The sequence below is a fragment of the Myotis lucifugus genome, unplaced genomic scaffold, assembly GCF_000147115.1.
Source record: "Myotis lucifugus unplaced genomic scaffold, Myoluc2.0 scaffold_557, whole genome shotgun sequence".
Taxonomy (NCBI): Eukaryota; Metazoa; Chordata; class Mammalia; order Chiroptera; family Vespertilionidae; genus Myotis; species Myotis lucifugus.
In genome coordinates, this window is record NW_005871605.1 from 320659 (window position 1) to 346640 (window position 25982).

General features: G+C 55.7%; 1 protein-coding gene and 1 long non-coding RNA gene across 2 annotated transcripts in view; one reads left to right on the forward strand and one right to left on the reverse strand.

Moving 5' to 3' along the window:
* The window catches only part of ITSN1 (intersectin 1), a 51543-nt gene extending 25909 nt beyond the window's left edge, over positions 1-25634 (forward strand). The window contains exons 13-22 of the mRNA XM_023745604.1: positions 7165-7412; positions 8893-9049; positions 10738-10943; positions 11644-11726; positions 15176-15342; positions 18047-18092; positions 20254-20375; positions 22006-22123; positions 23712-23903; positions 24219-25634. Coding sequence (XP_023601372.1) covers positions 7165-7412; positions 8893-9049; positions 10738-10943; positions 11644-11726; positions 15176-15342; positions 18047-18092; positions 20254-20375; positions 22006-22123; positions 23712-23903; positions 24219-24220 — 1341 coding nt within the window. The 3' untranslated portion in view covers positions 24221-25634. The remainder of the gene's footprint in view (positions 1-7164; positions 7413-8892; positions 9050-10737; positions 10944-11643; positions 11727-15175; positions 15343-18046; positions 18093-20253; positions 20376-22005; positions 22124-23711; positions 23904-24218) is intronic.
* On the reverse strand, positions 2946-4291 carry LOC106694664. Its single transcript, XR_001345700.2, has 2 exons — positions 3847-4291; positions 2946-3582 (listed from the first exon to the last, which is right to left on the reverse strand). It is a non-coding gene; the product is annotated as an uncharacterized LOC106694664 (long non-coding RNA).
* Positions 25635-25982: the final 348 nt, after the last annotated feature.

A 25982-nucleotide genomic window follows, 5' to 3' on the forward strand; every position in this document is an offset into this window, starting at 1 on the left:
TGCCAATTAAATACGTATATTCTTATGATTGTAACTAAAACTATTAGGAACCAGTTTAAGAAAGAATAAAGCCATGTGGTTGACCTAAATGATTTTCTAAAAGAAAACGTTGTGCCTCAATCTAGTCATCACCTTCAGAATAAGAGTCTTAGAAGTGGCCGCCTTTGCATTGCTGTTCACATTGAAAGGGCAAACAGGAGTGGCCGGCATTTTAAAAGAGCGGGGAGGCAGGATGGAGACAGACACGTTTCTCCTGCCAGGACCCTGGCTCTGAGGGCAGAGGTGTTTGCCGTGGCTCGCGCATCGGGTGTACAGCTGAGCTCTGTAGAGCGTGTGATCTCTAAGAGGCCAGATACAGCGGTCCTCACAGGGGTCACCTAAGACCATCCTGCATATCAGATATTTACATGACGATTCATAACAGTAGCAACATTACAGAGATGAAGTAGCAACGAAAATAATTTTATGGTTGGGTTACAACGTGAGGAACTATATTTAAAGGGCCAGAAGGTTGAGAACCACTGGGCCAGAATATAAAGAAAGAACAGGGAAATCAGCCCGTCCCCACTGTTATTCTGACGGCCTTTTCTCTCATTGTGGGCGGGAATCAGGAGGGCCGAGGCCAGAGGGCCGGAATCTTCCTGAGGCTCAGGATCGAGTGTATCTTCAGACACACCCCGCTCTTCACAGACAGCTGAGTGCGCATGTGCTGGTGCCGGCCTCCCTCTTACAGAGAGACTGGCTCCCTGAGGAGTGGGCACCGCTCCGGACACCGTGGTGCCAGGCCGGGCCGGGCCTGCCTCTCCACCACCTCCTGGCGCTCACACTGCCTCGTCTCTGAAACGCCACCCCTTAAAAAGGGACGAAAGTGCAGTGCGACAGCAGATAGGACCTCATTACAAAGTGGCCTTATCTCACTTGAAAAACTAAGCTTAATGTTTTGTTTTGTTTTTTTAATATATTTTATTGATTTTTTACAGAGAGGAAGGGAGAGGGATAGAGAATTAGAAACATCGATGAGACAGAAACATCGATCAGCTGCCTCCTGCACATCTCCTACTGGGGATGTGCCCGCAACCAAGGTCCATGCTCTTGACCAGAATCGAACCCGGGACCCTTCAGTCCGCAGGCCGACGCTCTATCCACTGAGCCAAACCGGTCAGGGCAGCTTAATGTTTTTATAATTGCATTTTGTTGCAACACAAGTTGCAGAAAAGTAACTGTGCTCTTCTCGAGATAAGGGAGTGTTACAAATGTTCCCATAAGGAAACGTTAACAGATGATCTGTATTTTAATGAGAAGGTATTGCTCTTTTTTTGAAATGTAAATTTTTTACAGTGATATTGAGTCCTTTTCCTGAAGTTGGCTAGTTCACCACCAGCTTGACTAGATGAATAGTTAGATATACTGTAAGAATAAGCCTTTCATTAAACATCTGTTTTGCTTTCAAACCTTTGCTTTCCCGGTGGAGGTTAAAGGGGAATGGGTAAGTGCTCTGTGGCTGTCAGGAAGTCTGCATCGTAGTCAGTGTTCTGTGCCTTTAAGTCACTTCAATCCTGTGTGGGTGCCCGTCTCTGTGGGTGTTGTCGCGGTAGTGGAAGTCCGTTTGGAGTGTGTGGTGTGTTGTGCTCACAAAAACCAGGAAGGAGACAGGTGAGCAGAACGGACAGGCCTCCCTCGCCGGGGGGCCCTGGGGGGCTCATGCAAAGGCTCTGTATTTGGCAAGTTGTTAGGTCAAGTCTCTGCCTCGGCCATGGACAAACACAGGTTCCAAAACTAAAAGATAAAATTCTAAAAATGTGTTTTTTTACAAAGGTGGATATTGGAATAATTTTATGGCTAAGAAATGCATCTGTAGGTTAAAACCAGAAGCCATAAATGACAAAAATGGACAGATTTGACAATATAAAAAATTAAAATGCATATGTCACAAAGTACACGAGAGACAAAAGGTAATATCTGTATTACATAAAATATTCCAAAAGGTTATCATGAAAGAAACACAACTTAGAAAAGCTGGTGGAGGATATGAAGAGACAGGTACAGGTGAAGAAAAGTAAATGAGTTAAAAAAAAATAAACGAAAAGATCATCCATTTCATTGGTGATCAGGAAAATACAAGTTAACAAAACGAGATAGTATTTTCCATCTCTCAACTGAGCAAGTGTAAGAGCTTGCTACTGCCCAGCTTTGTCAGTGGAGGCGAGTGGGTGTAATATCCATTGTCAGCCTGCCTGTACGAATTGGCTAAGTCCTTTGGCAAGACCTCTTCAAATTTAAAACTCTCTGAAAGTCTGGTGCTCTCCCTCCTCCAGCTGTTTTCAGCATGTGTCCAAAGACGTGCACAGGCTGTTCACCAGTGTGTTGGTAACGGCAGAAGGGCCCAGCCCAGAGCTGGCTGTCGGGAGGGGGTTAAGTGACTCACAGTGTAAGTAAACAGCATAATGGAGCGGTTAGAGAACCGTGTAAATCTACATCTACAAACAAGCTTTCCAGTAAAACAGCAGAAGCAGAGTAGAGTATAACTGGGTTTTGGTTAAGTAAAAACTGTGTGTATGTGAATGTTTATGTGTAGTTAACAGTCTTGAAATACAGACTCAAACTGTTAACAGCGGTTCCCACTGGGCAGTAAAGAGGCTTTCGTGCTTAATTTTACCTACTTCTGTATTATTTTCATATTTATAAATGAATGAACATTTGTAATTTATAGTAAAACACTGAAAGTAAATCCAGCTTTGATGGGTGACAGAATGTCCACCGGGACTGGATGGCGTTCGCTCTGCCTCGGGCCTTCCAGATGTGGGAGGAAACGCGCAGTGCGCCCCGAGCAGCGTGGCGGCCTGCTGAGGGCCGGGGCAGCGCCTCATTTTCTATTACACAATGTAACATGACCCCCCATGACATTCAACAGTCTTACCTTTGTGAGGTGAACAATATGGGCGGGATTGACATGTAATAGTAACAGGTTTTATTTCACTGCAGTTAAGAAACGTGGGCCTGAAAAATATGTCGTTAGAACATTACTGTCAACCCCTCTGGGTGAAATGATCAGGAGTTCCCTTATTTTGTGGGCACAGAACCACCCGATTCTCAGATTGCTTCACATCTTGGAGAACCAGCGCGCACCTGTTAGACTTGAGCAGCTGACCACGCTTCCTTTTTCAAGGCAGGCTGGCGGGGGACTTTAGACAATGTTTTGATTTTGAAAAAAAAACTTGACTATCAGCTTAGTTTTCCCCCCAAATATATATTTTTTGTGGTTCACAAAATTAAAGTGCTATCTTGTACATAGTCCTATTCTCAGTGTCGATAACACAAAGACACCTAAGGCGACGCCTGCCATTCATGTTCAAAGTCTCTGTAGGAAACAGGAGAAACCCATGGAGAGCCGGCGCCTGGGGAAGGCGCAGTGAAGGCTCGCTAGCGCTGCCAGGAGTAGCAGAGGGGCAGGCCCAGAGCGAGCCAACATTGCTCAGACTCCGAATGGAAGCTTCCTCGTTGAGTTTGAGCTTGACCTTGACAGCCAAGGCTTAGATGCTGCGGAAATCTGTGGCCTGTCTCCTCGTCTGGGGGTCCCAGTACCTGGGGGCGAATAAATCACATTTGACCTCTGTAATGTGTTGGAATAGCATCAGGACTAGAAGACCTTCGCTCATTGCTGTGCAGTTGAGGTTTATCTTAGCCCAGACGCGACCAGGCACATCAGAACTGCTCAGGGAGCTTAAAGCCCGCTCCATGCCCATCCCGAAGCAGCCCGAGCGCCCACCGGTGCAGGGACGGGTGGAAGCGCCGTGGTGCGCGTGCACAGTGGAGCGCTCTGCAGCAGGGAGAAGGAGGCTTTCTTACCCTTTGAAACTTAATGTCTCTTTCTCGTCAGGATAGTCCTGGATTCTTTGTGGACAGTGTCTTCCTGAAATGCCCAGGAAAGGAGACCCTTCAGCAGTCGCCAGCCACCACGTTCTGGAACTTGTCTGTCTTCTGATTTAGCATTTCTGGCAAAACAAATTTTTTGTCATAACAATTTAAACTCATGCCTGTCTTTTCTCCTCTCCGTGCTCAGTGGTGATAGACCCAGTCACGGCAGGGTGGAGGGCAGGCGCACACATGTGGCGCCCGGGGTCAGATCCGCCCCGCGCTGTGTCGTAATGAAGCTGCTGGCAACAGCCAGGCACACTCGTGGCCACACCGCCTCCGGCTGCCTGGGCGCGGCCGTGGCAGAGTTGAGTGGTTGCGACAGTTAAGGGGACAGTTCGCCAGCCGCCCGCTTCCAGCTTTGGAAACAGTTTCACGTCCTCCCCAGAGTTTCCAGGGAAGCCTGGCAAATGCGCGAAACCCGCTGCTCTGACTCCCAGCACACCCCGGGAGCGGCTCTGGGTCCCCTAAGCCCGCCCGCTGCCCCAGCTTGGTCGTGCTTGGGAGGGGAATGGGGTCCCTGCTTCCCTTCTTTGTGACAGAGTCCGTGGTTTGAGGGTGTTCATCTACTTACTGTAAGTGGCTACTTTCTCTGCCCCTTAAAATGTGAGTGTCCGTAAGAATGAGTGGGTTCCTGTAAGAGCCAGTCAGCCTGCCGGACACTCGTTTGGTCGGGTTGGCAGGGAATGTCCTGGAAGTGAGCCTCCTTGAGGGCGGGCCCCCTTCTCAGCCGCGCAGCCCCTCAGGGCACCTTCTGTCCCGGAGGCGAGGGACAGGCAGGCGGGGATCAGTTAGCCAGGGTGGAGCCAGGCCTGCCCGCGGTGCTGTGCGGGACACTCCTGGGGGCTTCGCATCCGGAAGCGGTCGGCCAGCAGCCTGTTACGGGGCAGACCCCGTGTCTCGGGCGGGAGGCTGAGTCACAGGCCGACCTTGCAGGAGTCCAGCGTGTGCAGGGCAGCGCACCCGCCGGGCACGGCCGGGACTGGTTCCAGGCCCTGAGGCGTTCCTGCTGCCAGAGGCAGCCAGAGGTTCCTGCACACAGGCCTCTGGGCACGGACCCCCTATGAGAACCAGAGGTGGTCCCGGGAGGGGGTCAGGTGCAGGCCAGGCTGTAGAGGGAGCGGGACCCGGGGAAGAGGGCGGCAGTGCAGAGTCCCGGCCAGGGAGGCGGCTTCAGGAAGCTCATGGAGCCCAGCGGGTGAGCGTCGACCTATGAACCAGGAGGTCACCGTTTGATTCCGGTCAGGGCACATGCCTGGGTTGTGGGCTCGATCCCTAGTGTGGGGCGTGCAGGAGGCAGCCAATCGATGATCCTCTCTCATCATTGATGTTTCCATCTCTCTCCCCCTCTCCATTTCTCTCTGAAATAAATAAAAAAATATTTTTTAAAAAAATCTTCATTTAGAGAACCAGTTGGGGCTGCCCCAAAAATGGAGTTAGAACAAACTGTGGGGAGTTGGATGAACAGTGACCAGGCGTCCACCACTGACTCAGTGTCAGCGAGGATCACAGGTCTGCAGAGCCGAGCAGAACCTCCCAGCAGGACTGCACTGTCTCCGGGGCCTGCTGCGGGGGAGCCCTCAGCTGCAGACGCTTCCACCGGGACAGCAGGGCTCCCTGCGGGGGGCCGAGCAGGCGCCCTCCAGGCTGAGTCACAGTTCAGTAGTCGGCTGGGTGTTTCACTGTCTCCACCCACCCCAAACACCAAGCAAGCAAATGACTGTTACACCCCCTTACTCTGCGCAGAATACAGATAAGTGTTTGGGTCTATAGTTTTTTGCTTTTTTTGTTTGTTCATTTACTGAAATTTGAATGGGTTAGAAAACTGATATTTTTGCCCGTTTTTCTAAAATCATTGTTAAGACCCTGCCTACTCATTTCTGTGACTTCTAAAAAGTAATGTTAATGTCCAGTGAAGTGTTAAATGTGTTACCTCCTTAGTATGTTAAGGGATTCAAAATCAGATGAGGTCTCTGCTAGCCCCGTATTTGACCTAGAGTGATGAACATACTTTTCTAACCGTGAGTGTAACTCCTCCCACATCGTTCTTCCGTTGCCCCTAAAACAGTGGGTAACTTGTAGCGATAAGCAGAATCATCCTGCTGATTCCAGCAACCCTTCTGAGTCGGAACTGAAGTCCAGCGCAGACATGAGGAGCACTTGCTGTAATACACAGCCTCTGAAATGTTAAGCAGCAGGATTTCACATTCTCACATGCACCTCCTGAATGTTGAAGTTGAATTTGTACAACAGAAAACTATGGGACCTTAGTAACAGTTGCGGCTACAAATAATTTTGTCCTTACTTTTCCCATCATGCACCTGCGCAGCTTTCACCTGGCTCAGCAGCGGTCTGCTCTCTTCCGCGGAAACCATCTACGGCTGTTTGATCTTTCTTGACCCTCCGCTGAGTAACTCCCTGTTATTAGAGGTTTTTAAAGAATACTGATTTATACTGACGGCGCCCTTTGCTTCCAGCTCCCAGTAAGCACCGCCAGCTGTCGGTAACGATTAGCTGACTCTGAGGGGTGCAGCGCGGCCGTCACTTTCCAGTCCCAGCCGGTGCTGGGCTCAGCAGCTGCTCGTGGGCCTCGGCCAGGCTCTTGGTCTGACCTGCCGTTATTAGGAAAAGGGAGGAAAACTGAAACCCACCGGGGGTGAGAGCTGACTGCTGGCTCCTCCTTTCGCTCAGAGCCAGGGCTTGGGCACCCGGCACCACAGACCTGCCCGGGGTCACGTGCAGAGCCGCCCGGGGTCAGGCATAGAGCCCCCGGGGTCAGGCATAGAGCCACCCAGGGTCAGGTGCAGAGCCGCCCGGGGTCAGGTGCAGACCTGCCCGGGGTCAGGCGCAGAGCCGCCTGGGTCAGGCATAGAGCCACCCAGGGTCAGGTGCAGAGCCGCCTGGGGTCAGGTGCAGACCTGCCCGGGGTCAGGCGCAGAGCCGCCTGGGTCAGGCATAGAGCCGCCGGGGTCAGTGCAGAGCCGCCCGGGGTCAGGTGCAGACCTGCCCGGGGTCAGGCGCAGAGCCGCCTGGGTCAGGCATAGAGCCGCCCAGGGTCAGGCATAGAGCCGCCCGGGGTCAGGTGCAGAGCCGCCCGGGGTCAGGTGCAGAGCCGCCGGGGTCAGGCATAGAGCCGCCCGGGGTCAGGCGCAGAGCCGCCGGGGTCAGTCTGCCGGGCCGGGCCTCGTCTGTGTGTCTGGAGTCTGCGGGCTGGTCAGTCCCGCTCGAGTTCAACCTGTGGCTCTCCTGCAGGTGGACGAGAGCCAGACTGGAGAGCCGGGGTGGCTTGGAGGAGAGCTGAAAGGCAAGACGGGGTGGTTTCCTGCCAACTACGCCGAGAAGATCCCAGAAAACGAGGTTCCTGCCCCCGCCAAACCAGTGACAGACCTGACCTCCACCCCCGCACCCAAGCTGGAGGTGCGGGAGACGCCCGCTCCCCCGGCGGTGACTGCGGCTGAGCCCTCCGCCACCCCCAACAACTGGGCGGACTTCAGCTCCACGTGAGTGCACCGTGCCATGGCTGTGACCTTTGAGATACCCGCTCAGTGACCTTTCTTCTTAGGGGCTCATAGTCGGGGTGCAGCCGTGACCGGTCCCAGCGTGTGGGTCCCTCTCCCGGAACGGGCTAGTGCGCGCGGCTCCGTGACCGCGGGGCAGAGGCGGGCCTCTCGCTCCCCAGTCTCTGTCCGGCCCTTTCATTCCTGTGGAGGAAACGGAGAAATAACTTCCCAACAGTCTCTGTGGCGTCCATGCAGTCAGCAAACCTCCGTCACTTCCTGCACGTCCACAGCACGTTTCAGCTGGACAGACAGACAGGGACTCAGTCCTCAGCTCTGAGTGAGACAGGAAGCTGCTCCTGTGTCGCTCCCCTCTCCCCAGTCATGTCTGGATGCGCAGTGAGGAGCAATGTGCCGTGGCCATGACGGGCCCTTGGTCTTCAGGAAATGGCATTAAAGACGGGTCAGCAGAGGCTGGAAGGACAGCTGAACCACTGCCCACACTGGGTTAGAGGCACGCATGCGCGAGGTGTGAGGGTGTCTGACCCCCCCCCCCCCCGTCCAGGCACAAGCGACACGAATAAGAAGCGCTTCCAGTTTTTCTCACGTCCCACCGTCCTTTAGGAGAAACAGAGGAGCCGAGTGCTGGGGAGAGATGAGCTCAGCTGGAGGGAGAGACTAGACAGCCCTGCTGGAGGAGGGGCTGAGGTGCCCACCCCCCGCCCCGCCCCTTGATCTGGCCTGAGAAGCACTGACTTTGAGCCGAGGCGCAGGCTACACAGAAGGCAGAGACCGTGCCCTGCAGGGCTGCGTGGCTGTGGCCCCAGCAGCGTGACTCTTCCTCAGTGAATGTTGCTGCGCAGTTGCTGCTGTCATTTCGGGCCTCTTGTTTTTCAGCCCCGAGCCGGGACGTGCAGTCCAACAAAGGCACGATCTTGATTTTCAGCTGTGTTTATGCCTCACAAAGATGTAAACAGTAACCTCCATGTGCTGCCCTCACACAGGGTGGTTATTTCAAGTCAGAGAGTGACCGATCTGAGTGTCCCCGAGGTCAGGCAGCTGGCGATGGGGCGGAGGGAGAAACGGTGTTGGGAGCAGGAGCCACCACGCAGGCGCTCCGCACGTGGTGTGTGACTTCCTCTTCGCGCTGTCGCTGCTGCTGTTACAGATGACAGCGATGGTCAGGGGAGGGCGTTGCTGGTGCTCGTGGTTAGCCTGTCTTCCCACCTGGTATTTCACATGACCCTCCCACCAGCCAGAGGGCAGAGTGGCCTTCCCATTAGTGGGCGAGGAAATCAGGGCTCAGAGAAACCGCTGTCTTCCCCGAGGCTCGTGCCCGTGGGAGCTGGCCCCACCCCAGCCCCGTGCCTTTCCTCCTCCCCGTCCTGAGCTGCAGGAGCCTGGGCCTGTGCTGGGCTGTGTCCACTGGGAGCAGCTGGTGGCTGGGAAGGGCCTGCTGCTCACGGGGCTGCTTCCCTCCCAGGTGGCCCAGCCCCGCCGAGAAGCCCGAAACGGATAACTGGGACGCCTGGGCCGCCCAGCCCTCGCTCACCGTCCCCAGTGCCGGCCAGATACGGCAGCGGTCGGCCTTCACTCCGGCCACGGCCACCGGCTCTTCTCCATCCCCGGTTTTAGGCCAGGTAAGCAGCTGAGGGTGTGTGTGTGGGGGTACACATGCTGTGGGGACCGGGACCGGGCCGGGGGCGGGAGGCATCCATTTGCTGGGGACAGAACTTGGGGGGGTTGGGCCAACATTCTTTGCGGCGGGGGGTATGGGGGCCGGGGCCTTGGGGCTGTGCATGCTGTGTGGCCCTGATGTGTGGGGGCGAGGGAAGCATGCTGTGGGGACCAACGAGGTCAGCAGGTGCCTGCGGCTGCCGTTTACAAGGAGCCTCATCAGATGCGACCAGCTCCGTCCTCCGCCCGCCTTTCGGGAGCCTGGGGGTGTGACTAGCAAGGGGGTGACCTCCCGCTTGGCCGGTCAGGGGCGTGTCTTGAACAGCGGGGAGAGGAGGACATAGTTGCAGCGCTGGAAACACTAACACAGGAAGGAGACGGTCTTCTCCTCTGGGAGCGGGAGGGGGAGGGGGAGGGGGGCTGGGGGAAGACACAGGAGAGAGAAGGGGGCCTTGCTCCTGCGGCAGCCTCGGGAGTCGAAGAGTGCGGGGCTGAACAGGGGCGGGAGAGGCACCGCACACTATTGAGCGTCATAGCGCTCCGCACTGTGGGGTGGAGGTGGCAGGGTAGGTGGCCCCGCACACTGTTGAGCGCACACTGTTGAGCGTCATAGCGCTCCGCACTGTGGGGTGGAGGTGGCAGGGTAGGTGGCCCCGCACACTGTTGAGCGTCACGGCGCTCTGCACAGTGGGGCGCAGGTGGCAGGGTAAAGGCGCTGCTGCCCCGTCAGTTGTGGTTTAAGATTCTATGATGCTTCTGTGCTTTACTAGGTAGTGAGTGCCTCCCTGCCTCTCCAGCCTCGGCTCCTCCCACGCCCCCTGGCACCGAGGCTGCAGGCCCTCGGGTGGTGCCCCTCCTCCTGGGCCCCTTGCAGAGCTGCACCCCAGCCTTTGCTGGTGCCCTGCCCTCGGCCTGGAGGGCCCGTCCTCCGAAGCCCTGGCTGCTGCATCCTTGTGCTTCAGGGCCCGGTGCCTGCCCTGTCCTGCTGTCCCCACCGTCCCTGCCCCCACCGTGTCCAGCTGGAGCCTCTGTGCCACCTGCCAGGGGGCATTCGCAGTTGTTTGCGTCTCTCTCTTCCCCGTGAATTGTGGGTTAGTGCCACACTGTCCCTTTTTATTGCACTTTACAGCTTATAAAGGGTCTTACCCCGAGGTACTTTGGGGAGGCAGGTTGGCATTCCGTCCTTGTGGTGACCCCTATGTCCTGCAGAGGGATGGCCAGTAAATGCGATTGCAGTGGACTCGGGCTCGCCAGGCCTCTGTTCTGAGAGGGAACGGGAGCTGGCAGGGTCCCGTGAGGCCCCTGGACTGAGGTGCCAATCACTCACCCGTTGGGGTTTCTTAGGGCTTCAGCTCCGGTGTTAGCCTCCCTGACATCCCGTCAGCCTGGACGTGGTGGGGGCGCCCGGGCAACGCGAGCGTGAACATCGAACTGGAATGTGGAAGGCGCGGGCCAGGCAGCAGCGTAACCCGACCTCCGGCTTGTTGAAGCGGAGAGTTCTCCACGCCAGACAGTGGCTTTGGGAGCGGCCGGCAGCTTTGGCCGCCACATTGGGAAACAAACAGTTCCTGAGAACGGAGGTGTCTGTCACCTGCTGTCTGCAGCGGGCCCAGATCACACCGTGACCAGGGTCCTTGTGTCGCCCCCACAGGGTGAGAAGGTGGAGGGGCTGCAGGCGCAAGCCCTGTACCCCTGGAGAGCCAAGAAGGACAACCACCTGAATTTCAACAAAAACGACGTCATCACGGTGCTGGAGCAGCAGGACATGTGGTGGTTTGGAGAGGTGCAGGGCCAGAAGGGCTGGTTCCCCAAGTCCTACGTGAAGCTCATTTCGGGGCCCACCAGGAAGGCGGCCAGGTATGCTGTGTCACGTGCTTCTAGTCGAGGAGACGCTGTTCGCCTTTCGGTTACTGTTTGCGTAGTTCGGGTTCCTCCGCGTCCTTTAACCGTGAAAGTTGGGGCCATGTGACCTTGAGGGCGGCCTCGTAGAGATACATGCTCCTGTCCTGCCGGGGGGAGCCTGGGAGTCTTGTGCTCCATGAACTCCCGCGAGAGGATTCTGTCTGGGGGTGACGTCCTTGCGGACCTGCGGGCGATCACGCCTCTCCCAAGCTCGTCGCGGTCCTCAGACACGCAGCGACGCGCAGAGGCCCGGAGCCTCGGTCGCTGCCTGGGAGAGTGAACGTCTTTCCCACCAGGAGCCTTGTCGCCAGGTTCCTAGCAAGGTGGTTGACTAATTATCCCAGCCACGTGGGTGTTCAACACAAGCCATGAGTTTTAAGAAGAGAAAATAGCAAACATACTGCTGAGCGGCTATCAGCCAGGCTCTGAAACAGACCCGCACGCTGGCTGCGTGTCCCGCACAGCCAAGGGCTGAGAAGAGAGTGTGAGCTTGGAATCGGGGCCCGAGCGCCCTGCGTCTCTTAACGAGTGCATCCGTTTCAGCTGTAGATTGTTCGCAGTGTTTAATGTTAAAGTTTTAAAAAAGAAAAATCAGTGTCTTATACTATTTCCTTTGAAGATAAAAATTGAAACGCTCTCCCCTCCCCTCTTCCAGTGCGGATTCCGGCTCCTCAGACAGCCCTGCGCCTCTAAAGCGAGTGGCTTCCCCGGCGGCCAAGCCGGCCCTCTCGGGAGAAGGTGAGAGCCCGCGTCTAACTGTGCCCTTTGGGGGCGGGCAGCTGGGAGCACCTGCAGCCAGTGTGCGAGACCAGCCTGGGTTTCCCTTCCAAACAGACGGCATTCGTTTGTGTTCAGTAGATGAACCTCTAAGGTAAGTAGCTCTTTATGGAGACTTTCAAAATACTGTCAGATGCATTGATCATAAAACTGCATTTTCTCATCATATTTGATTAGAGCCCTTTGGCTTTTGAAAGAGCCCATCAGCGTCCCGGAGGGTCAGGTTTCTGAGCACGTTGGCAGCTGATGGTAGACATGGCTGCTCTGGACGTGGACAGGAGGTTAAACTGTAGCTCCCCGTCCGCAAACTGTCCCAGCGACACCAGCATCACCTGTACTGTCCCAGATGGAACCAAAGTTCAGTTTCCAGGTTCCATGGAAGTAACCACACCAGCTTATTTAGGCCTAACGTTGCATTTTGCGTTTTATTACATAACAAGCGAGTGCTTTATTTCCTGGTCTTTGCTTCATGACATAACCCTAAGGATGCATGGGCCGCTAGCTGACGCGGGTTTAAAAGTGAACGAAGCCCGCTTTACGCAGGCTCCCGCGGGAAAACCTCAGCCTGTCGGGCTCCAAGTGTCGGTGCTGCTGCGTTAGCCGGGCCCTCATGGCCGCTCTGAGCAGCGCTGGTGGCTGCCCAGTGTCTACCCAACTGCATAGGAAACGTCCCGGGCCCCTTGGACACATGAGAGGAGGACAGAATGTTTATGTAGCGTGTGTGCCATCAGGAGATGGTTGTGTTCCTAGGGGGCCTTGGCTTATGAACAACAGAATTATTGAAGCAGTTGTTTCCATGGAGACAGCAAGGATTAAGGTTAATGATACTTCAGACTCACAGTCACCAAGTGACTTTTTCAAGAGGAGTTTTAGAGGCACATTTCTTTAAATGTATAGGTTAGTTATAGACGCTCAGCTCGTCACTAAACACAGCAGCGCTTTAGTGCATCCTTTTTTTTTTTGCTGTTACCACCAAAACAATCATGAGCATAGTTCTCTGTACCCACGCTCATCAGCCTAATGGTTTCTTTATCCACTGTTAGGAGAACGGGGCAAACAGCTCTTACACACTCCCCAAGTTCCGGGTGTGGTGCCAGCTGAGTCTCACTGAGCGCCCTCCCCTGGTAACCTTAGTGTTGGTCTGGCCCCTCCTCATCGTGCGGCGGGAGGAGGAGGTCGGCAGGGCTATGCGATCACATGTGTGAGGGTTTGAGAATAGAGTCAGTGACGTCTGCTGCTTCGGCCCCTTCTGCTGCTTTCCTGGCTGTTGCCGGAGCGCGCCCGCAGCTGCGGATGCGACACGCACAGAGGCCTCAGTGAGCAGGCCACCGCCGAGCCCCACACATACGAGCGGGGGGTGACATTTGCTCCATCCGCGGGAGATTTGCATATTAGACACGCGTAGCACTGGGAGAGTGCTGGCATCTCGGGCGGGAGCACGTTGGCTTCTGAGATTCTGGGAAGAGCTCTTACCAATACGAATGGGCTGCTTGTTATACTGCATTAAACATCGCCAAATCTAAATAGACCCTAAGCCAGATTAAATAGATCGCCAGTGGCCTGAGGACAGCCAGCACCCGTGTTAAATGTCCAGAAGGGTCCGGGTGCGTGCCATGGTGTGTCCTCACGTCCCCGCAGTCCCTGTGCGTGGAGGCGAGGGCAGCCACGTGCTGCGCCGCCGCCTCCGGACCCTACACCCGCTGCTCAGCTGACTGCAGCCGGGGTCATGCTGCTGAAGTTTCTCAGGCACTTTGAGAGCTACTTCAAAATTTGGGTCCATTTTGGAGAAAGTGCCTTTTAAGCGCAGGGACCACTGGGAAAGCATTGCTTGCCCCGTCACCGTGCGGAGCGGCAAGACATGGGGTGGTTACCTTATCTTAGGCGGCCAGACATGAGCTAAGCACAAGGAACAGAGCAAAGTGGAAAGGGAAGGTCAGAACAGAGACCGAAGAGGACTGTGCTAACGGGAAAAGAACGTCCTATTAAAGCTGCCGCACTTGGCTTCCTCTGTGGGACCATTTCTCCAGTTTGAACGATGGAGGAGGCGCTGCCAGCACCAAAGGCAAAGACAGGGCGCCCCCTGCTCTCCCGGCACATTCGGGGGCCTCGGGTCTGCCGTGGGCCCGCGGCCAGAGCCTGGAGGTGAAGCAGCCTGGAGCCTCCCACACGTGGAGCTGCCCACAGGAGCGCAGTGGGGCTCCGTGTCTGGTGGTGGCTTTAGCTCCTCCTCCTGCCGAGGCCCCTCCCCGCCAGTCCCCTGCCTGCTGGTTAGCGCCAGGCTCGGCAATTAAGGCGTCACCCGAAGTTCTAGCAAGGAACACACAGTGTCCATCATAAAAGTGAACTTTTGGGGTACAGTGTGATTTTTTTTATTGGTTAAAAATATATAAATGCTTAGGATAAATGGAGTAAAGGTAGGAAAAATCTTTTGCCCTGCACTTAGTTTAGCGTCTAGAATTTGTGCCTGGTGATCCTTCTTAGCATGTGACGTGGTGTCTAAGCTGTTCATAATTAAAAAGCAGAACTTCCTCCATAATACACTCCCTTCCCACTCAAGACAGTAGAGAACATTAGCTCTTAAGACTAAATTACATGAATAATAAGGTGTAAGAAACTGATTTTTCTCTTCAGTTGGTTCAAAAAGGCTTGATTATTTCTGGGATTGGCCACACACTGCTTTTATCATCACTGGGAAAAGCATTGCTTGCCGAGGACCTATCTTAGGCGGCCAGACATGAGCTGAGGCACAAGTAACTGAGCAAAATGGAAAGGGAAGGTCAGACAGAGACCCAAAGAGGACGATGCTCATGGGAAAGGACGTCCTTCCTAAAGCTGCCAGGCTTGGCTTCCTCGTGGGGAAAGCCTCTACCGTGTGCACTTGAATGACAACTAGATGCCCATCTTTAATGAAATAATGTGTATTTTTTACTCTGTGTTCTAACAGCTTCCTGCCATTTGTGTGTATGGCACAGTAGGACAACAATTTTCATTCAGGCCCCGAATAATGAAAAGCGTGCCTTATTAGATTTGCATGAAGGACATACTACTGTATCTAAAAGTTTACGAGAATTGTGACTGGGTCCCCTCAGACATCTGCTGGGCACACAGGAGCCGCAGGTCCAGTGCTCAGTAACGCAGAGAAATGCAGCAGTGTTTCCATTCGGAAGAAGCCATGATGCCTCACTGTAGCGCACGCTCGGCTGCTGGGGTTCTGTCCCTGCAGGGCCCGAATTCCCTGTGCAGCCGAGGTGTGTAGCCAGGGCTGCCTTGGAACTCGGTATTTTGTCTGTGACGAGCCTTTCTCTTGAATGCTCCTCTCCTAACCTCCTTGTTCATGAACTTCCTTTGCCAAGCTGTCTGGGACTTCCGTAAACAAGCTCTCTCCGTCTCTCAATGTTTCTCTCCACCAGAGTTTGTTGCCATGTACACTTACGAGAGCGCTGAGCAAGGCGACTTAACCTTCCAGCAAGGCGATGTGATTTTGGTCACCAAGAAAGATGGTGACTGGTGGACAGGAACAGTGGGCGACAAGTCCGGAGTCTTCCCTTCTAACTATGTGAGGCTTAAAGATGCAGAGGTAAAGCCCGCTAACTGTTTCCTCCCTCTCTGTGCAGTATTCTCTCCGCAGGGGGGCTCGGACCTTGGCCGGTGGAACACTGGTTGGGTTTGGCTAAGCTCTGCAATGTGGCAGCTGAGACAGTGTGACCTCTCATGTTGAACTTGCCGTTTGGTGCTGCCCGGTAAGCGCTGGCTTCCCACCGGCGGAGAACGGCCCAGGCTGACGGGGCTGCGTACCTGGCGCCCGCAGCAGCGGGGTAACTGTGTCCCCGTTCCTGCGTGGACTCATGTCGGACTCAGAGTAATACTCTTATCAGGTCTTCACGCCACTGATTTGGGGCCCCAAGAAGGGGGCCCAGCAGCGTTTGGCCGTGGAAGGGAGGTGTCCGGGTGACCCTGCCCCGGGAGACCGGCCGTGGAGAGCTTCTGAGGCTGACATGTTTGCCGACACAGCAGGAAGACAAAAGATCCAAGAGATCGTCATGCTTTCGGCCTTAGTGTCTCTGTTGATGCAGATCTGAGCTTATTTTCATGCTGTTATCAGTGGGAAGTGGCCCCCTTGTTGTTAAATCGGCTCTACAAGCTCTGACAGCTCAGTGGCATAAACTGGTCTTGAGATGCTATGAGTTTAATGAAACGGGGGCGCGGGGGGGGGGGGCTCGCCGGGTTTGGGAGCCCACCTCGACCTCGTGGGGGACAGTTTCACGTTTGTGTAAGGGCTTCAGGGTGTCCATGCAATGGACAGCGTTGCTCATACACAGACCAGCAAGGCCCAGCCGTCAGCTCAGCCACGCTCCCTCTCTCCTCGGGCTTCCTGCGCTTATGCAGGCGAAGGCCCATTGGCACCTAGAGGGCCCCCTCCCCAGCAATCAGCGTGGACACAGCTCTCTGTGACCTTCGAAGCTGGGGGTGGGGGTGGGGGGTGAGAGGGGCCCCAGCCTCCGCAGCCCGGCTGCCCTGGGAGTGAGGCTGGGCCTGGTGACCGCTGCAGCCTCCACCCCCAGCCTCCCCTCCCCTCGGGCCCAGGAATAGCTTCCGGCTGTTCTAGGCCGGGTCTTCCTGACCGTCCTTGCTCTGTGTTCCCTGCTGTGGTCTGAGAATCCTCAGGCGGGAAGGAAGCCCCCTCCCTGTGGGACAGCCCAGCGGCCCCTGGGTCCCCAGCGTCACGCAGATGATATTTGGGGGGCGGGGGTGTTTAGGGGCCCTAAACACTAAACTTGCTTTCTGTTACCTTGCACAACCTTTAGAGTGACTTCATCTTTTGGATTAGTTAAAGCAAAAGCCATTACTTATATTTGAATAAAGTAGTTTTCTATAGAACACCACCTGAAGCCAGTCAGTAAAAAAATACACTGACATTTTTTAAAGAAAAGATCAGTTGTAAGGTGCTTCTTAAATTATTAGTCCTGGGAGAGCGAGCCATGCCAAAGATTTGGGACCTTTAGCTCCATGACTTCACACTGAAAGACTCACCACGTCAGCTCGTCCCCTCCGTGGACAGAGTTCAGCGGGTAAGGGAACGCCCTCCAGTTACAGGCTGGACTCAGCCCGATTCCAGAGCCGCCGGGGCTGTGGGCGGGGCTGCTCTCCTGGGGCCTCGTGCCTGGCAGCCGGGCAGAGCCTGGACAGGGAGCGGGAGCACATCGAGCCACTCGAGCCCCTGTGGGCGTGGCCCGTGGCGCTGTCCTCTCCACGGGAAGTCCGGGGGTTAGCGACAGGCCTGTCCTGGAAGGCGACTGGGCGTTCCCACCGTGTCCCTTCCTTGGATGCACAGCCCATACACACAGCAAGGGAGCTGCTACATGTAACCTGTTGGTACAGAAAGCACCCTCGGAGCACAACTCAAACCAGCTTTCCCTGCGAAACGGCTGTTAGACCGCAACAGCCAAAGTGAAGGGACGGTGGCAGCTGTGTCCCTTGTAGAGAAGTTACAGATGTTCACTCACGGTGCCTCCCCGTGTGCTGAGCCTGGTGTTCTAACTGGAGTAAGTCACTGCGAGGAGAGGGGGAAGGCAGAGAGATGTAGAATAAAGCGCTGGGCACGGCCCGGGCCTCCGTGGGCAGCCCTGCTGGCTGGAAACGCCGTGAGCGTCCATGACGGAGTTCACCCGGCTCTGGACGCTTCGTAGTTGGGAACACATGTTCTGCTCGTGTGGGTGATGCGTCCAGTTCAGAGAGAAAGGAGAGTTTAAACGGTGAGAGGTTTAGGGGGAGAGGAGGTGGGGTGGGGGAGGGGTGTCTGACTTGGCATTGTAGTTCTTTTATTTTTTAAAGGAAATGTAGCAAAATATTGCTGTTGCCATGTATTAAATCTGGGCGTTGGGCTCACGGATGTCTGTGCCCTTTAAGTGTGAGCTATTTCATAACTGACGGTGTGAACAGGAAGCATGAGACAGTGTGTAGGACGTGGGCCTCGCGTGGGCCTGGCAGACGTGGCCGGGACAGAGGGGCCTGTGCTGCCCGGGACCCGAGCCCTGGGGCCTGCAGGCCGCCTGCTCTGCTCTCTTCTCCGAGAAGAGAGTCAAGGCTGCATGTTTGGGGTGCATCCTCTGCCCCGTGTTCTCCCGTGTTCCCCCCTCCTCCCCGTCAGGAGACCCAGCGCCTCTGTTTCCGGGATGAGGGGGGTTCAGGGGCTCAGCGGGTCTGTGTCACCGTTAATCGTTTTTAAGTTGCATGACCGAAACTCTGCAGTATGCAAATGAGACCTTTTGCTCTGTTTTAAGGGCGCTGGAACTGCTGGGAAAGCAGGGAGTTTAGGAAAAAAGCCTGGTAAGTTCCCCCCACGCTTCCCTCTCGGGGCCGGGAATGTGCTGGGCAGCCGCTCCCAGGTTCTGGTTCTGGGGCCGGGAGCCCGCATGGCAGGCCCTCCTGGGAGCCTCCTCCTGCACCGGCTGTGAGATGGGCCGTGGCTCCACTTGCGGGGGCCGGGGACCCCACAGCTGTGCCGCGCGGCAGATGGGGGGGGGGGGGCACCTGTGAGCTGCGGGTCCCCATCACTGGGCTCAGGAAGCCGGGCCATAGTGGTGGCTCAGCAAAGGACACGGTGGTCAGTGCAGGTCCCAGGCGCAGGGCCGCGGGGGTGCTCCTCAGGTGCACGTCAGGCCCAGCTGTGGTCCTCCCTCCGCCTCAGCCTCAGTTTGAAACCGTCAGCTTCTACTCATGGAAGCGAGAGGGAGGGAGCAGGTGGGAAGCGTGTGGCTGTGTGCACGTCCGCCCGCCTCTCAGCCTGAGGCGGTTACAGGCTGAAGGGCCCCCTGCCAGGGGGTGTCCTGTGTGTGCTCAGCGGGGGCCTCCCCTGCCAGAGAGGGGTTCAGGCTGCGTGGGGTCTCTCAGGCTCAGGTATGGGAGCCCAGGCTCAGGTCTCTGCTTAGGGCAGCGGTTCTCAACCTGTGGGTCGCGACCCCTTTGGTGGTCGAAGGAACCTTTCACAGGGGTCGCCTAAGACCATCCTGCATATCAGATATTTACATGACGATTCATAACAGTAGCAACATTTATAAAGTAGCAACGAAAATGATTTTATGGTTGGGTCACAACATGAGGAACTGTATTTAAAGGGCCAGGCGGTTGAGAACCACTGGCTTAGGGGAAGAGTCTGCTTCTGAGCTGTCCCTCCGCAGGGCAGGGTGGGCTTACCCCAGCCGGCTGCTCAGGCACACGGTGAGCGAGAGGCTGGGCAGCTGCTGGCCACGCAGGCCCGGGAGGCGCAGGAACATCTGAGGCCAATAGGCCACTGGCCTGGACTTGTCCAGACCGAGAACTTGGGATCTAGACCAGTCCTTGGGTGCTCGGGCCTCGGGGTGCTCAGGCCTCAGGCTCTGGTCGCCAGGGCTAGGGTTGCTCGTGTGCCTCTAGAGCAGCGGCTCTCAACCTGTGGGTCTCAACCCCTTTGGGGGTCGAACGACCCTTTCACAGGGGTCGCCTAAGACCATCGGAAAACACATATATAATTACATATTGTTTCTGTGATTAATGACTATGCTTTAATTATGTTCAATTTGTAACAATGAAATTGCGGGTCACCACTACATGAGGAACTGTATTAAAGGGTCGCGGCGTTAGGAAGGTTGAGAACCTCTGCTCTAGAGGAAGAGGACATACTGTCTCGGGGTGGGCTTCGCCTCTTCTCCCTCTCTCCCTCCCTCCCCGAAGAGGATGGGGCGGGCGCGTGCGGAGGGGAGAGCAGTGCGTCCTGTCCTGTCGCTTCTAGAAGTTCAGGAAGCAGTCCCTGCGGATGCGGCAGAGAAGGGTCTTGCCCTGGCGCCCGACCTCCCAGCGCCGTGGCCTCCCAGCACCGCACTGCTGCTGGGCTTGTCCCCCTGACGTGCCCAGTCAGGGAGAGGACTGTTTGCATTTTTCTGTGCTGGCTTGTTTTTGCGTAAACTTCCCACCTTTACTCCAGGTTCGTCCTTTAACTCAAAACAAAAAGCAGTCAACTCGCATTGACACGATTCCTGCTGATATTCAGGGTCACTCTCACATGTGAGCCCCAGACACGGCCTGTGGGCGGGTGCGGCCCTGAGCTGCAGCCGAACTGGGCAGAGCCAGGCGCCAGTGGGCCCCGCAGGAGACAGGCTGCTCTCTCCGTGTCCCTTGATCGCTTGCCTGTCTGTGAGTGGGTGGTGCTGAGTGCTGCGGGCAGAGGGCGGGCAGAGGGCACGTGGGACAGAGGAGGCCCAGCTGTTGAGGGAGGGGCTAGGACAGAAAGTGCTGGAATTGGGGGGCAGCTTGTGGAAGGAAGCTGGGAAGTTCTGAGAGGTGACCGGGTCCTTCCACATCAGCCTGGGATGGGCGATGGGTGCGCCTTCCCTTGGAAGAAGACAAGCCCCGAGGTTGGCTTTGATGGTGTGAACCTGTGAGCCGGGGTGGCTGTGTCTCCTTAGAATGTCCTCCCGACTGACCGTGCGCCGTGTCTCATCTTGTTTTCCAGAAATAGCCCAGGTCATTGCCTCCTACACGGCCACGGGTCCTGAGCAGCTCACCCTGGCCCCGGGCCAGCTGATTCTGATCCGAAAAAAGAACCCAGGTGGATGGTGGGAAGGAGAGCTGCAGGTGGGTGCCTGTCCTGTGGTGTGAACTCCTGTCCGGGTGGGACTACGCAGTCACAAAAGGACACTGTTTCGTCACAGAGTGACCCTGCGTTTGGGTAGCGGGAGATGCGCCGTAGTGTCGGCATCTGTTGGGTACCTGCGCTTCGGCCCGCCGCAGCAGGATTCTTCTGAAGATGATGCAAATGGTTTGGGTTCCTGACTCAGCTGGTGAGAGCTGGGCCAGAGAGTTAGCGAGAGGGTCCCCTGCAGGAGCTCTCCATCGGGCCGTCAGGTCCAGTGGCAGGTTCTGTGTGTCCAAAGCCACCTCTGCCTCATAGGACTTTTAGTTCCTGTGTGTGTGTGTGTGTGCATGAGTGTGTGTGTGTGCGCGCGCATGCGTGTGAGTGGTTTTGGCCTCTGTTTCGGTCGATGCAGCACTTCTCCCGACCCGACTGGTCTCCTCCTTTCATAGACTAGTCAGGACTGCGAGCCTTGGCTCCTGCCGTGACTCTGAGTCCTTCTGGGCCACACGCCTGTGAGCACTCGGTCCTGGATCTTGTGCTGGATTAGATCAGAGTGAAGGAGAGGCGTGGCCGTGTACCTGGTTTCTTTCTTTTTTTTTTATTTTTTTTTTTATTGATTTCAGAGAGGAAGGGAGAGGGAGGGGGAGAGATCGAAACATCAATGATGAGAGAGAATCATTGATTGACTGCCTCCTGCACGCCCCCCACTGGAGACTGAGCCCACAACCCGGGCATGTGCCCTTGGCTGGAATCGAACCTGGGACCTTTCAGTCCACAGGCCGATGCTCTACCCACTGACCTAACCAGCCAGGGCGAGGGCCGCTGGGTTCTGAGAACAGTGTCCGGTTTAGACTTGGGCTCTGTGTGTGCATGGGTCTTGCTTCTGCAGTTGCCTGTTCTCCACTCGAGGAGTGCAGACGCCACCAGCTGGGACCTAGGGACTGCCACTCCGCTTCCCTGAGTCACACTGTCCTGTGGATGGTGCAGATTCACGCACAGGAGGTCCTGGCACAGGCCTCGCTCATGAAAAGCACCCAACACACCACGCTTTTATTGTTCCTAAAGCCCGCACATCGTGTTGACATTAGCCATAACCTTTCTGTTTCTACTTTTTTTTAAGTTTTTTGATTTTAGAGAGAGAGGACGGGAGGGAGAGAGGGGGAGAGAGAATCGTGGGTTTGTCGGTCCATGCACTTCTTACGCACTCACTGGTTGGCTCGGGGCTGTGCCCTGACCGGAGATCGAACCTGCATCCTGTGTATCGGGCCGATGCTCTAACCAGCGGAGCCCCCCGCCAGGGCTCAGGCACAGTCTTGCCTCACCTGATGGCAGCAGCCGAGGCAGGCGCACATGCGCAGTGTTCTGCCCGCACGCACTCGGCTCTCTACTCTGCACGGTGGTCCCTGCGGCCAGCCCTGCAGGTGCCTCGGGCCGCTGTCCAGTGACCTGCTGCCGCGGCTGGATTTGGCCCCAGTGTCTTTGGTTTGCAATGTGCGCCCGGGGGTTCCACCGTGCGCTGCTCGCCTTTCAGCTCCGCGTGGCCTGTACGGGTGTCCAGTCACAGGGCAAACACGTCATGAAAGAACGTGAACCTTTTACACATTTTGACGCCACTTTTTTTTTTTTTAGGCTCGTGGGAAAAAGCGCCAGATAGGCTGGTTTCCTGCGAATTATGTAAAACTTTTAAGCCCTGGGACAAGCAAGGTCACGCCCACGGAGCCGCCCAAGCCCCCGGCACTCCAGGCAGGTGAGCACTCTCCCGTCCCCACTGCAGATCCCTGCGTCTCGCCGCCTTCCCACGAGGTCCCTGAGCAGGCGCAGGGCCGTCAGCGGAGGGCTCCGTGTCCTGCGACTCGGAGTATGTTTTCCTAAAGGACCGAGTGTCAGGCAGGTTCGCGCTGCGCACAGCAGAGCCCTTGTGGGAACTCTCCCCGCCGGCCTGAAGGCTGTGGCGTTAGAGCCAGCTGTGCCCTTGATCCCCTCCAGCTGTTTAAGCAGGTTGGGCCGGGGGGTGAGGGATGGAGAGGACTTGTGAATGCAAATGGCTGGGGCCTGGGAGGAGGGGCGCTGGAGCTGGAGGCCCGGCCTGCTGGCGGTAGGGTGCTGTCACCGAGACTGAATCGCTCCCGTGACCTTTCCTGTGGGTGGGGGCGGCGTGGCTTGGCTCCCTGAAAGGACCAGGGACAGGGTCTGCAGCTGAGCGGCCGGCTGTTTCCTGATTGAAGAGATCGGATTAGATGCTGCAGTGGCATCGGAGCGGGTGAGGCGAGGGGAGCGGTGTCTACGTTAGGGCACTAAGCCCCAGTGGTGGGAGAGGCAGACTCCGCTCGGCACCGTGGCTGCGTGTGCTGTGTGGCCAGGGGAACGCGATGGAGACGGCCGGCCGTGACCAGCACTCAGGGTTGGCAGGCACTGTGACCGACTCCGGCCCCGGCTGGGCCTCCTGGCTGCGGCTCTGTGTGGGCAGAGGGGTGCGGTGCCAGCTGGTCCCCCCCACCCCCACCCCGAGGGAGGCCTGGCCACGTCCCCTGCATCAGGTGGGTTGAAACCTCAGAACTAATTTGCTGACGCAATTGAATTGGCTGGAGAGTTTGAAAAACCTTAACCCACATGCAAGTTGGTTATGAAAGATCAGTTGGGCTCCAGCCCAACTCTACAGACTTCCCTGTAGGGTCCACATGCAGAGAATGAAAGCAGTTTATCCTCTAGGCAGTGGTTCTCAACCTTCTGGCCCTTTAAATACAGTTCCTCATGTTGTGACCCAACCATAAAATTATTTTCGTTGCTACTTCATAAATGTTGCTACTGTGATGAATCGTCATGTAAATATCTGATATGCAGGATGGTCTTAGGCGACCCCTGTGAAAGGGTCGTTCGACCGCCAAAGGGGTCGCGACCCACAGGTTTCACACAGAATTTTGAGGTGCAAAGGTACAGAGAGTAAAACAGTAGACTTTTTCACTAAGGTTTGGCATTTTTGGAGGTCACATGGTCATGACCTTCCACCTTAACAGCAAACAGCCCACAGAGAGCCCTGTGGGAAGCCCTGGCCAGCCGGGCCCGTGGCCGCCTCCGAGGCCGCGTCTGAGGGGTCCCACTGCTCGGGGCCGTCCACGCACGCCTCCCACTGTCACTGCGTTTTGTGCTGACAAGTGAACGTGACAAGAGGAAGATGTTAGAAAAACGGAAGCATCATGTGAAATGGTGCCGATGTCTGGGTTTTGGGTCCTTGGTCTTGCTCTGTGGCTCACACCGTACGAAGCCCGTCCTCTGGGGAACGGGCAGGCTACCCGGTGCCGAGCCGTGCCGAGCGCTCACGCCCGCCCTCCCCGCAGTGTGCCAGGTGATCGGGATGTACGACTACACCGCGCAGAACGACGACGAGCTGGCCTTCAGCAAGGGCCAGATCATCAACGTGCTCAGCAAGGAGGACCCCGACTGGTGGAAGGGCGAGGTCGGCGGGCACGTGGGGCTCTTCCCGTCCAACTACGTGAAGCTGACCACGGACACGGACCCGAGCCAGCAATGTAAGTGCGGGGCCCGGCCCCTCCTCGCGCCTCGCGGTCACACATGCAGCATTGCTCTGATCCCGCCGCGCCGCGCAGAGCGCAGGCGACCCCCTCCTCCGCAGTCTCTTTGAAGACCTTCGGTCGTGCAGACCTACCTTGTGGGGTTGCTTTTATTTTTGATTCCTTCCGTAGCATGTCCCGTCCCTCCCCGCCCCCTTTTCCTTTTTTTAAATCATTTGGCACCATGCTGTGTACATGCCTGACTCATTCTCCTAGCTTGAATTTTGCTCATTGTTTTGTTTTGCTTATGTGTTGTTTTCCTCCTTTTTCTAGGAATCATATGTTGTCCATCCCCCCCTCAGGCTTGAAAGTCCTCAAAGAGACCCACTATCCCATATCACTGCCCAGAGGGATGATGGGAGATGCAGCCTTGATCATGTGACTTCCAGCATGATCACCTACTGCCTTCTGAGTAGAAGAACTCACTGCAGAGCAGTTTACCTCATTTGACCTTAGTTGCATGATGGCAACGTGGAGTTACTACTTGCAGAGATAGAAGCAAAAATTACAAACACACAGGGTAGTGGGTCCTTTTGTGGCTTTCCTAGTGACTCAGATCGACTGCCCCCACCTTTGCACAGGTGCTTTCAATAGTTTTAAAATTATTTTTAAATATATATTTTAGCCTTTTAATAAAATAAATAAAGAAATTACTCCTTTGCTATTTTGGTTTTGCAAAAAGACCCACTATCAAGGAATGCTGCATGTGCTGTTAAAAATGTTCCAGATGTCCGTGAATCTGAGACTCGCCCAGTGTGACCAGCTCACGGGGCGGGCGGGGTCCCTGCGGGAGAAGCGCAGAGGGGGTCAGTGTGTCCAGCGATTAAACAGAAGTGTTGTGCGTGTCTGTGTGTTCCAGATGTACCTTGTGAGCATGTAACAACATCCTGTACATAAGGACGTGGTTCCTTCCATGGCTAACATTATTCCCTTGTACGATGCGCTAGTCCAATTGCATTGGTTTTATTTTGCACAGTGACCTTGTAGCCACATGAGAAGCACCTGGGCTTTTGTTCGGTCTCAGATTTACCGGGTTGAGTTGGTGTTTTCTGTTTGGGTTTTAAACTTTGCGTGTTTTCATACCATAATCAGTAGACAATGCCATCGAGGTTGTCACGAGCAACAGTATATACACAATCTCTTCGTGTCTGTTACATGGCGTTTTCTCCCAGTTACTTTTCATGGAATGACTTACTTTGAACAAGTAATTTTCTTGACAAGAAAGAATGTATAGACGTCTCCCTGCAATTAATTTCCAATGTTTACATTTTTTAACTAGACTGTGGATTTCTACAGCGTAGAGGACGGGCGCACGGTCTGCGCCTGTGGTAGGTGTAGCTGAAGCCCTGTGTGTCTCTAAACACTAGTGGGACGCTCTCCGTAAGTGCCCGTGGCCGACAGCCCGCAGCACGGGCGGGGAGCCCAAGCACAATCTAGCAGTTCTAACAGCGACTTTTTAACCGTAGCGACCTGTTTGTGTGTCTCTCTTGGAGACTGTGCTGGCTGCGTAGAGCCCTCCCTCGCTGGCGTGGCTGCGGGACCGCCCCTCCGCGCTCCCCTGCGCTTCAGTATTTCCATGGATACGAATGTAAAATATATAAATATATAAGCCTGCGGCTTTAACAACTGTAACTCAACTTTGGAATAGTTACGTGTATAGATAATTAAATTCTTCCTATGAAAGCTGAACGGATGTCTCTGTGTTCTTGCTGGGACCTGGCGGTGTGAGGAGCCACACAGACGGCCAGCAGGTGGCTGCCGCCCACGTGTGGGTGAGGCCCGGGCCCCTGAAGCACAGACTTCACACCCTCCCTGCGCCCTCCAGCGGCCTCCCTCTCTCCTGTACGCGCCCTCCCTGGTCCGTATGCAAACTGCAGCCCCTCCCTGTCCTGGCCTTGAACAGAACGCCTCCCAGCTAGCGGTTCACTAGCTCATGGGCTGTAGCTACGTTATTGCTCCATTGACGGCGTGTGAGTGGCCTCAGGGTTCAAAACATTTCTCCCCAAGATGGATCATAATAGGGGTCTGTTAACATCC